The 11,891-nt window shown below is 33.3% G+C and overlaps 1 protein-coding gene across 1 annotated transcript; it reads right to left on the bottom strand.

Moving 5' to 3' along the window:
* Positions 1-1,140: 1,140 nt before the first annotated feature.
* LOC142351176 (guanine nucleotide-binding protein subunit gamma-e-like) lies at positions 1,141-11,626 on the bottom strand. The gene is made up of 2 exons (XM_075403299.1): positions 11,121-11,626; positions 1,141-1,487 (listed from the first exon to the last, which is right to left on the bottom strand). Exons 1-2 carry the CDS (start codon positions 11,222-11,224, stop codon positions 1,382-1,384), a joined length of 210 nt encoding a protein of 69 aa, XP_075259414.1. The 5' UTR covers positions 11,225-11,626; the 3' UTR covers positions 1,141-1,381.
* Positions 11,627-11,891: the final 265 nt, after the last annotated feature.

Genomic DNA, 11,891 nt, shown 5'->3' with positions numbered 1-11,891 from the left:
TGATGTCTTTTACTTTCATTAATGGCAAGTCTCATCGGCCATGAAGTCCAGCATATTTGTTCACTTAATCCAGCATTATTTTTCACATTGTTTTGTGGAATTTTGAAAATTTTCATCTCTTCATCATTTGGTAGACAATTAAATAAAAACGTGGATGAGCGGAGTCGGTACATTGTGTAGGAGCGTATATGACTGAGCATCCCTGTCTATTCTAAGAATCCACTAACCCAAAATTTAGCATTCCAGGCATTTTGTTCATCTTCAGTATGGACATACTCTCTTCGGTACTTTAACCTGGGCTATATACGGACTCGTTTATTGGTAAGAAAATTTATTTTTTTTTCATTGATTTTTTTTATTTTTTTATTTATTGCCAATTTTGTGCAATACTTTCGTTATTGAAGGTCTGCAGAGATCATCCATGCATATGGTCTGGGACAATATTTCGAGCGCACTTTAGTCTGGGCAATGGTCTGGAACTCGTTTGGGCAGCGGTCTGGAAGTTGTCTGATCAGGGGTCACTTCGGTCTGGAACTCGTCTGATCAGAGGCGGCTTCGAGCGCACTTCGAGCGCACAACGATCTTCGAGCGCACACTCGTCTGATCAGAGGTCACTTCGGTCTGGGACGGTCTGATCAGAGGTCACACTTGTCTGGGACGGTCTGATCAGGGACAATTTCGAGCGCGACCTCAACCTGGGTAGGCTTTCAGTCTGCAGTGTATTAACGGTAGCCTGTTCCCAGCTGTCCTTTTCCAATTATTCCCCACATCTCAGACGGTTCATGTGGTGTGGACCTTCAAACTATGTTGTGGAAACTATGATCAGAGTTCGACGTACACATCGAGTTCATTCAAAACTGAAGATTGTTTGACCGCGTTTGGTGGCCCAAAAATTTCTCTATAGCGCCTCCTTTAAAAAATATCCTAATAAAACAGTTTTTTGAGCAGCCTTCTCAAACAAACATGCTATAAATGCAAGTAATTTGAATAAATGCAAAAATTTCGGTAAGGTTTTGACGCAAATTACGCCACGCCGTTAAAAACATGCGAACATTCTGTGTCACGCAGAGAATGATGCGAGCCTTGTTAAAAAGAGTCTTCATTATTAGGTAAGGTCGAAACGCGTTTTTTTAATTTAGAAAAGATTCAGAAGAGGTTTTATTGAGTTACTGAGGATAAATAGCAATGAACGGTCATAGGAGAAATGAACTACATGAAAAATTCAGAGTGATATTTCTAAAAAATAATTGAAAAAGTTGCTTGGTTCCGTGTCACTTTTGGTGGATAAGCATGGTATGTACGTGTGCCATTCGGGTATGCACTGATGTGTCATCTAGAAGTGTGCTTCTTGTGTCGGGAATAAGTATGTGTGGTCGTGTGACTAGAGTAGGTCGCATTTGGCTTTGTCAGCATACGGGTTTTTGTTCTCCCTCACTGGATTGACAAAGTGGTCCTCCTCTTTCTCATTTTCCATGAAGTCTATCAACCTGAAAATAATGACGCCCCAATTAAGAGTATTGTGTGGGTCAAGAATTCAGTGCTTCATAACCCTTGATAACTATCAGTAAGGACATGCATAAACAGTATCTGTCTGTCAAGATTTGAAATCTAATCTACAATAATTTGAAAAGTGTTGTAGGGCCTTAAGAAGAGCGCATTAAAATGTTATGCTAATGTGAAATAGATGAGCATAGTTGACCGGGGGTGGGGGGGGGGGGGGATCCACGGTGCCGTAAAAGTAAGTGAAAACAGTGAACAATTAGTACTAGTACGCAATCTAATTTTTAGATGTCAGTTGTTGATTGATGTCAACTGACACGATAGTTCATTTTGTAGCAGCTATTCTTGCTCAAAAAAATTGAGTGAAGAGGAAAAGGCCATGAAGCTATCCAATTAAAAGTAGTTCAATTGTAAACTTTAGGAACAATTTGAATGTGATTATCGCGCGCAAATTATAGAACGTTGACAACAGAAGGGAGAATTTTGTTTAAATGCTGGAACTGATTTTCCCGTCCAGGCAAATAATAATAAACAGTTTTCAGAGGCTGCAATTAAATTTAGTAACTTCTTCAAAACTATTTGCGGACCTTTCAAGTCCAGAGGACACTCGGTGACAACATTTTTAGGCCTAAAAGGCCTGTTTTCGAGTGTCTCAAATGGAAGAGATATAACTATTGAACTAAAAGGCGATGCATCCGTAGTAATAGGTTTTAATGCAAGGAGACTGGCTGGGAAAGTATTTTTGTTTTAATAAGAGATGCGCAATTATCCGAGGCAAATGTCTTTTTTTGTTAGATGTGTTATCTCCGCATAAAGCAACGAACATTAAGGTTTTGTGAGTGTGTGAGGATCACTAAATATTTGAGTATACATGATGAATATGGAGGTGGAGAATAACTAGATATTTAAAATTAAAACTAGTTAAATTTTGTGCAAGTTAATTTTTATTTTCATAAGAATTTAAATTCAACAACAGCGTTAAACAAGAGTTAACAAAATAGAGAAAGACCCCAATTGCAGCGGCCAATCCCGTTGCTCCAGAATTGCTTCAGTTTTGCTTCTAAAAGTATCTAATGTCTTCGGCAAAGTGATCGAGAAATAAATTTATTTCCTTATGATGAGCTAAATTTGATTGCGAGGATCTCAATGAGACACCTTTCCCGCTATCATGCTTAGAACTTTCATAGACAACAACTAGCCTCACTTACTATTTGAAAATGATGATTTATTTCAGCTTTTTTAAAAGTTGAACTCTTTTGAAGATGTGATTATTACGAGAACTAGTGTGAGCGTCTGCATTGTACAGAAAGCTCCATGAAAGTAAGTAATGTCCAGAAATAAGCCAATTACCAAGAACAAAATCCGGTAAATAAATTCTGAATATGAATTTGCAAAAATGTTAATAGAAAGACTAATAACGTGCAACTTACAAGGATATTGTGTGATTTAAACTATATAGTGTTTGGATGTCTATCATCCACTAATTCTCACAGAAGAAACAAATTTTGTTCAAAATGTCGGATTTTAAAGTTTTTGAACAAGAAGCTGGGATCTATTCTGTTTCGGCCTCCAGTGCTTTTTATGCCCCCCCTCCCACGCACAATTATATAATGTTATATAGCACGTTACTATGTAAGAAAATAGCGCGTATGCCTGGGGAATGAAAATTATATGTACACTAAGTTGGTGGTAGTGGCGATAGGGGAGGGGGAGGGGTGCTGGGGTTGAAACAGAATAGATCCCGAAACTTTATCAAGATAGTTATCTAAGCAATTTCCCAAAAAGATGCAGAAAATCTGACGGAAAATTAGCCAAGAAAATATGGTTTATAGTTGTGTATGGTACAATTAAACAGACGATAATTTCAACTTCCAGTTAAATCAGCTAAAAGATATTCACATAATCGGAAGCTATTCGCAAGTTTACAAATAGGTTTTGAATAGCTTGACTTTTAAACGATAGAGAATCGAAGGTGAAATATAGTTAGGCACAAGTTCTGTCAGTGAGTTTAGTCAATTAGTTTGCAATTAGGTTCCAGAACTGCACGTGGAAAAACGCGTACTCAATGAAAATTTTCAACAAAGTTGCCTAAATTTGATGCTCTATGCAACTGACCTCCTCTGTCTGAACTATTGCTCTATTTAGTCACCATTTCACAGTAACAAAGTCTTTTTTACTCTTTCCTAGTAGCAAAGAAAAGCCTATTGTTAAAAAACCGTGTTATTCACGAATTAAATTAAACAAATCGTTGTCTCTCAAATTATAACAAATGGAATCTTCTTTTTCAAATCAAAAACAATTTGTCAACTTCACTCTAGAAAAAGTCATTGAAATTGTGATATTGTTGAAATTGGATCTGCACTAAATGTTTAACCAAAACTCAGTCAATAAAAATTGCAACGTAGTTATAGTAATATGTTTATTAGAGTAACTGCAGGCAAAAATCGAAATAAATTTGGTCAATTTTGTTGCAAACTTTGAAATTTGTTAAGTTTTTTAATTTAGTCATTAAGTTTTGTGCGTACTGAGGTTGAAAAAAGAAGTAAAATAACAAACTGAACAAAATTAAGGGTGATTGTGGTTTATGGATGAGGTCAAATTGTTGATGTTCTCGATAATTTTTCTCTATTTTTTTGAAAATCCAATCTAATTTTCAATATATGTCTCCTTGAGTCTGATTTGTCATTGTTGCTATTAAATAAGTGAATAAGCTGCTCAAATAAACAACATTTATTAACAGTTATTTTGGCCATAAAAATTTTACGAACTCCGTTCCCCTTTAGTTTTAACTCTCATTTCCTACAAATTAGTCATCCTCTTATCAAAGTTTTAATTCTTTCATAGAGTTTTAAGCCATTCGTGTTTGGAATGGCATATATAAATGATTATCTCATAAAAGAACAGCTTCATTTAATAGCAAAACAATGGAAATAAAATAATTTTCTTAGCGTACCACAACTAATAAAAGAATCAATTGACATATACGCAAACGTTACAGTTTTCTACGTATGTACTTTACACATAATGTAGTGCACTCGTACTTTGCATTGATAACTCCGAATACAAAAGGCATCAAAAATTCTGCAATGCATTTTTCTAATCATTTGTTTACAATTTGTCGCACGAATTAGTCAATTCAGTTAAAAAAAAAAACCTGGAACTGTTAGCAACAGTTGTTGAAAGGATTCAACATAAGGACAAGAATACCTTGTTTTTAAAATCGCCGTTTTGATTTTTGTAAAACCCGATTTTTACTAGTTCGAATAAATGACCTCATGCTTCAACTTCACAATTGGAAGGCAAGTCCCGCAAACAGTTCCTCAGCAGAAGCTATACGAACTGAAGCTTGCGAACATTTATGCTCGACCTAATCGAGCAAGACGCTAAGATGTTTTCCGTTCTAAAACTTCATAACTTTTTATTTCTATTGTTGTTTTCATTGCTAACACTCAAAGTTGAGTAATGGTGATTTATTTTTACGACTTGAAAAGGAATACTGGAGAAGACCTTTCTTTTAATCAATTTTTCGGCGTGATTTTGAAGCAGGAAATGAAACGCGTGAAAATTTTTTGAGTTTTGTGTGTGCTAAACAAAGTTGAAGAGTTGAACGAAAGTGGAATGTTTTTTTTTTGTTCAGACCGTTGTTTAAGAGAAATCGACAAATTGAGATTAGAAAAATAATTTCTGTAAGCGAGCGAAATTTTCGGTCATGTGCAATTTTTTTAAACATTTTTTCTTATTTTTCGGTTTAAACGTTTGATTATGATATTGCATTGTTTTTAGTGTTGTTTCGATAGTGATTTGATGATTTCTGGTAATTAAATGAACTCCATACCAATTTGGAAGTTTTACTGCTATTTTGCTGAATTTTAAGCCAATTTCTGCGTTTTTGCTGTTTTTGTTTTGTTAAAGTGATTTTTGTGGGATGCAAACAGACGACTAATACTTATAGAGTTTTTAATGCCAACTGATTGCAGCTTCATTGTTATCAAACGCTTTTTGTTGTGAAAAATGACAATACAATAAAATTTTAAATTATGACAATATTTTAAATTATTCTCCTTAAATTTTGTACAATTTTTTGTTTTTTTTCTTACGTTAGACAAGTTTTATAGCTTTTTATGACTTGCTTATTCAATACTCTATATATAGTTGCTTCTTCTGTGAGCGTTGCAATACTGTTTTTGCTCCAAGGAACTTTTTTTTGGCTCTATATATTCTCCTAATTGTTTCAAAATGGTTAATGTTATTAAGTTGGAGAATCCTTGTCATTTAGGGTGGTTAATTGTCATCTTGGAGTCGTTTCCAGAAAAATTCGGGCTATGTTTTTATCAATAACCTCTACTTCTAGAGGACGTGTTTTAGAAGAAGTCAAAACTGCACGTGAAAAGAAGTATTCAGGACAATCTGTTGAACAAAGTTAAGCAGAGAGAGATTTTAGAGCGGTTTTGTTCCCGCATCACTCTGAGAGAGAGAAAGCGCAAGAAAAATAGACGTGAAATAATTTTGCTTAAAGCTGTTTTTATGACGTACGTTTTTTTCATATTTTGGTTTTAGTTTTACCTCCAATTCTTCAGCCAAAGATGACTTGAAAAGGAGTACTGAAGAAGACCTTTCTTTTAATCATTTTTTTCGGAGTGAACTTTGAAGCAGGAAATGAAACGCGTGAAATTTTTTTGAGTTTTGTGTGCGCTAAACAAAGTTGAAGAGTTGAACGAAAGTAGATTGTTTTTTTTTTGTTCAGATTGTTGTTTTAGAGAAATTGAGATAAGAACAATAATTTCTGCAAGCGAGCGAAATTTTTGGTCATGTGCAATTTTTTTAAACAATTTTTCCTATTTTTCGAATTAAACGTTTGATTATGATATTGCATTGTTTTTAGCGTTGTTTCGATAGTGATTTATTGATTTCTGGTAATTAAATGAACTCCATACCAATTTGGAAGTTTTACTGCTATTTTGCTGAATTTTAAGCCAATTTCTACGTTTTTGCTGTTTTTGTTTTAATTAACTGATTTTTGTGGGATGCAAAAAGACGCCGAATACTTATGGTTTTCAATGCCAACTGATTGCAGCAATATTAGTATCAAACGTTTTTCGTTGAGAAAAATGACAATACAATAAAAATTTAAATTATGACAAAATTTTTAAATTATTTTCCTTAAATTTTGTACAGTTTTTTTTTGTTTATTTTCTTACGTTAGACAAGTTTTGTAGCTTATTATGACTTGCTTGTTCAATACTCTATATATAGTTGCTTCTTCTGTGAGCGTTGCAATACTTTCTTTGCTCCAAGGAACTTTTTTTTGGCTCTATATGCTCTCCTAATTGTTTCAAATTGGTTAATGTTATTAAGTTGGAGAATCATTGTCATTTAGGGTGGTTAATTGTCATCTTGGAGTCGTTTCCAGAAAAATTCGGGCTATGTTTTTATCAATAACCTCTACTTCTAGAGGACGTGTTTTAGAAGAAGTCAAAACTGCACGTGAAAAGAAGTATTCAGGACAATCTGCTGAACAAAGTTAAGCAGAGAGAGATTTTAGAGCGGTTTTGTTCCCGCATCACTCTGAGAGAGAGAGAAAGCGCAAGAAAAATAGACGTGAAATAATTTTACTTAAAGCTGTTTTTTATGACATACGGTAACTTTCATATTTTGGTTTTAGTTCCAATTCTTCAGCGAAAGATGACTTGAAAAGGAGTACTGAAGAAGACCTTTCTTTTATTTATTTTTTTCGGAGTGAACTTTGAAGCAGGAAATGAAACGCGTGAAAATTTTTTGAGTTTTGTGCTAAACAAAGTTGAAGAGTTGAACGAAAGTAGAATGTTTTTTTTTGTTCAGATTGTTTTTTTAGAGAAATCGAGAAATTGAGATAAGAAAAATAATTTCTTTAAGCGAGCGAAATTTTTGGTTATGTGCAAATTTTCAAAACAATTTTTCTTATTTTTTTGTTTAAAAGTTTGAATATGATTTTGTATTGTTTTTAGTGTTGTTTTGATAGTGGTTTGATGATTTCTGGTAATTAAATGAACTCCATACCAATTTGGAAGTTTTACTGCTATTTTGCTGAATTTTAAGCCAATTTCTGCGTTTTTGCTGTTTTTGTTTTGTTAAAGTGATTTTTGTGGGATGCAAACAGACGACGAATACTTATAGAGTTTTTAATGCCAACTGATTGCAGCTTCATTGTTATCAAACGTTTTTTGTTGTGAAAATTGACAAAACAATAAAATTTTAAATTATGACAGTATTTTAAATTATTCTCCTTAAATTTTGTACAATTTTTTGTTTTTTTTTCTTACGTTAGACAAGTTTTATAGCTTTTTATGACTTGCTTGTTCAATACTCTATATATAGTTGCTTCTTCTGTGAGCGTTGCAATACTCTTTTTGCTCCAAGGAACTTTTTTTTGGCTCTATATGCTCTCCTAATTGTTTCAAAATGGTTAATGTTATTATGTTGGAGAATCATTGTCATTTAGGGTGGTTAATTGTCATCTTGGAGTCGTTTCCAGAAAAATTCGGGCTATGTTTTTATCAATAACCTCTACTTCTAGAGGACGTGTTTTAGAAGAAGTCAAAACTGCACGTGAAAAGAAGTATTCAGGACAATCTGTTGAACAAAGTTAAGCAGAGAGAGATTTTAGAGCGGTTTTGTTCCCGCATCACTCTGAGAGAGAGAAAGCGCAAGAAAAATAGACGTGAAATAATTTTACTTAAAGCTGTTTTTTATGACATACGGTAACTTTCATATTTTGGTTTTAGTTCCAATTCTTCAGCGAAAGATGACTTGAAAAGGAGTACTGAAGAAGACCTTTCTTTTATTTATTTTTTTCGGAGTGAACTTTGAAGCAGGAAATGAAACGCGTGAAAATTTTTTGAGTTTTGTGCTAAACAAAGTTGAAGAGTTGAACGAAAGTAGAATGTTTTTTTTTTGTTCAGATTGTTTTTTTAGAGAAATCGAGAAATTGAGATCAGAACAATAATTTCTGTAAGCGAGCCAAATTTTTGTTCATGTGCAAATTTTTAAAACAATTTTTCTTATTTTTTTTTGTTTAAAAGTTTGAATATGATTTTGTATTGTTTTTAGTGTTGTTTTGATAGTGGTTTGATGATTTCTGGTAATTAATTGAATTCCATACCAATTTGGAAGTTTTACTGCTATTTTGCCGAATTTTAAGCCAATTTCTACGTTTTTGCTGTTTTTGTTTTAATTAACTGATTTTTGTGGGATGCAAAAAGACGCCGAATACTTATAGTTTTCAATGCCAACTGATTGCAGCAATATTAGTATCAAACGTTTTTCGTTGAGAAAAATGACAATACAATAAAAATTTAAATTATGACAAAATTTTTAAATTATTTTCCTTAAATTTTGTACAGTTTTTTTTGTTTATTTTCTTACGTTAGACAAGTTTTGTAGCTTATTATGAATTGCTTGTTCAATACTCTATATATAGTTGCTTCTTCTGTGAGCGTTGCAATACTTTCTGTTATTAAGTTGGAGAATCATTGTCATTTAGGGTGGTTAATTGTCATCTTGGATTCGTATCTGGAAATATTCGGGCTATGTTTTATTCACGAACTTCTACTCCAAGAGGATGTGTTTTAGAAAAAGTCAAAACTGCACGTGAAAAGAATTATTCAGGACAATCTGCTGAACAAAGTTAAGCAGAGAGAGAGAATTTAAAGCGGTTTTGTTCCCGCATCACTCTGAGAGAGAAAGAAAGCGAGAGAGAGAGAGAGAGAGAGAGAGAGAGAGGGAGAAAGAGAGAGGGAGAGAAAGAGAGAAAGCGCGAGAAAAATAGGCGTGAAATAATTTTGTGTAAAGCTGGCGATAATTTTTTTGAGGTACGGTTCTTTATTCATATTGCGGTTTTAGTTTTACCTCCAATTTTTCAGCCAAAGATGTTTGTCTGTTTTATATAAGCTAGTTATTGTACGTTTAGAATCATTTTTGAACATTAGATGCAAATATTAGACTTTAAGATGCAATTTTGAGCTATTTTTGCACTGTTGGACACTTATTGGCAGTTTTTGGAAAATTTTTCCTGTATCAAGGGGTCTATGTAGTTTTTTGGTTGAGTTTAGCAGTTTAAGTGGTTCAGATGGTCTTTCGTCCCAATAAATTTTATTTTGAGGTCCTCTTTTTAGAGAAAATGCGTAAATTTTAATCAAATTTTGTCCAATTTTTACTCATTTTTAAAATTTTGCGTTTTTTTATGTTTAAATTTAAATTAAAATTTTTGCAGCAGCTTTTCTTGTTCACTAAATAATCTTGAGCTAATATTTTTTAATAAGATACATTGCTACTAAGAGTTGTCATTTCGGGCTTCTACATATTTCTACATTTTTACTGAAACAAATCAATGAACTATATACATTTGTAATTTCGATTCAACGTTTCGTTGTTTGTTACTCTTATGGTTGTTGATTAGCGTTTTCTGACTAGCATTGGGATGTTCTTTGATGGACATCCTAATTAAGTATGAAGAATTTCCAGAAAACAATTCCGGAGGTAGCATTTTAATTTCTTATGGAATTTTTTTTATCAATTTTTTTTTTCATTTTTCCGCAGGGTTTTCTGTATTTACCGTTTCTGTTGTTTTTTTAATCATATGGTGGCCATTTATTGAATGATTTCTATCTGTATTGCAAGCTGTTTTGCCGATTGTTGTTGTTTCAGAGTCGGAATTCGTGACATATTATTTATCAGGTGTTTTTCCAGATATCAATTTTAGCTTTTCTGATGTTATATTTTCTTCTGTTAATGTTATGATAAGTGAACCAATTAATAGGATCATTTCATTTAGTGAGTGTTTGGCTGGGGCCTTAGTGAAGTCGGTTCCGGAGTCTTCCGGTTACGTTTCTTGGGTCTCAAGCAATTACAAATAAAATTCTGGCTATAAAGTTTTTGGCTTCTTACGTGCTCAACTTGTGGAAACGGGTTACGGCCATCCATAAATACACGTGACACAATGTATGCCTATGACAAAATATGCTTTTTCTGAAATTGGCAACGTAATGTAATCTTGGCATCTCCGTTGCTGTATCCCGTTGAGGAAAGACCTCTGTTAGACGATTTTAAAAACCTCAAGAAGTAGGAAATTTCTATCAGCTGAGCGGCTGCTTTGCGTTGATTTATTTTCTACGTGTATTAACTGGATGTCAGTAACTGTAAATGGTCGAGTTAAATAAGTTTCCGTAAAAGAAAGAATACTTTGTTCTTTTTATATTTGTGTTGAAATATTCGGTCAGTGTCAGTCAGATCTTGGTTGCTATGACTTCCCAAAGTATGAACAGAAAATAAGAAGTGATTAGATTTTTAAACCCATTCATTTGATTTTAATTTTATTTTTGTTTATAAGATCTTACAAGACTAATTATTTTGCAAAAATCAAACAAGATCTTACAAGATTCACTTTTGTTTTCGCCACTGGTATTTAGAGATTTTGAAAAATAGAAAAAGATGATAAATAAATGTAAATAAACGCTTTCGTATGAACAAGAAGTTTGTGTTAAATTTTGTAACAGTGAAATTTGAAATGTTGAATTCTGAAAAGAGTTAGATTGGTGAGAAAAGAGGAGGAGTTTTGGGAGAGTGAGAAGAAAGGATAGACTTACCCTTGAACGGTGACTGATATCGGCTCCCGTTTCATGTTGGCTTGGTATTTGAGCTGTTCGATCAACGACAACAACGCCGTTCTCTGTTCCGATTTATCACTCATTTTTGTCTCAAAATAGAAACAAAACTTTTCTTTCCTTCTTTCTTTTAATCGTTTCCTTTTCACTCAAAAATCGCTCAAATGTCAATAAAATTTTCTCGCTTTCAATTATTTGTTTCTTCTTCTCAGCACTTAAGCTGATGAATTGATTGACTTGAGATGATTAAAATTGCAGCAAAAACGGCAACTTTCTTTCAATTTTTTTGTTGCCTGGCGCCGAAACTCTTATACGCACTCAGATGTTTCCGCAAAGTTGATTAGATAACTATAAAAAACGTTTGAGCAGCTAAAAATTGTTATTATTGTTGTGAGCGCAAAAATAAACAAAACAAAATGCAAACAAAAGCGTTTTTCTGTTATCAAAACTTCAATTATTTTCACTTCGTGTTCTTTCCATTTTTCAATAGCTGAACGATGCTTTTATTCCGCTTTGAAAGTGAAATATTTTCTCCGCGTTACAAATCTATATTTTTCCACAAGCAACCTCCAATTATTGTCGTAATTGCATCCTGCTTGTTTGTTTACTACCTGTGCTATTACGACAAAAAGTAGCGCTTGTTCATTTAGTTATATTTATAATGAGCGCAAACTAAAGCAGAAAAAGTTCACGATTACGCCTAGCACCAATACAACTTTGTTGATTTTAGCATATTTAGAGTAAAAAGCGCTC

Source organism: Convolutriloba macropyga, chromosome 1 (assembly GCF_964194025.1).
Source record: "Convolutriloba macropyga chromosome 1, txConMacr16.3, whole genome shotgun sequence".
Lineage (NCBI taxonomy): Eukaryota > Metazoa > Xenacoelomorpha > Acoela > Convolutidae > Convolutriloba > Convolutriloba macropyga.
The sequence above is the reverse complement of the archived record's forward strand: the minus strand, read 5'-3'. Positions and strand labels throughout refer to the sequence as shown.

Excerpts from the sequence above, each read along its gene's own strand:
- LOC142351176 (XM_075403299.1), bottom strand. The coding sequence starts at position 11,224 with ATGAGTGATAAATCGGAACAGAGAACGGCGTTGTTGTCGTTGATCGAA. Across the intron at positions 1,488-11,120 it reads ATATCAGTCACCGTTCAAGG|GTTGATAGACTTCATGGAAA; the intron begins GTAAGTCTATCC and ends CATTATTTTCAG.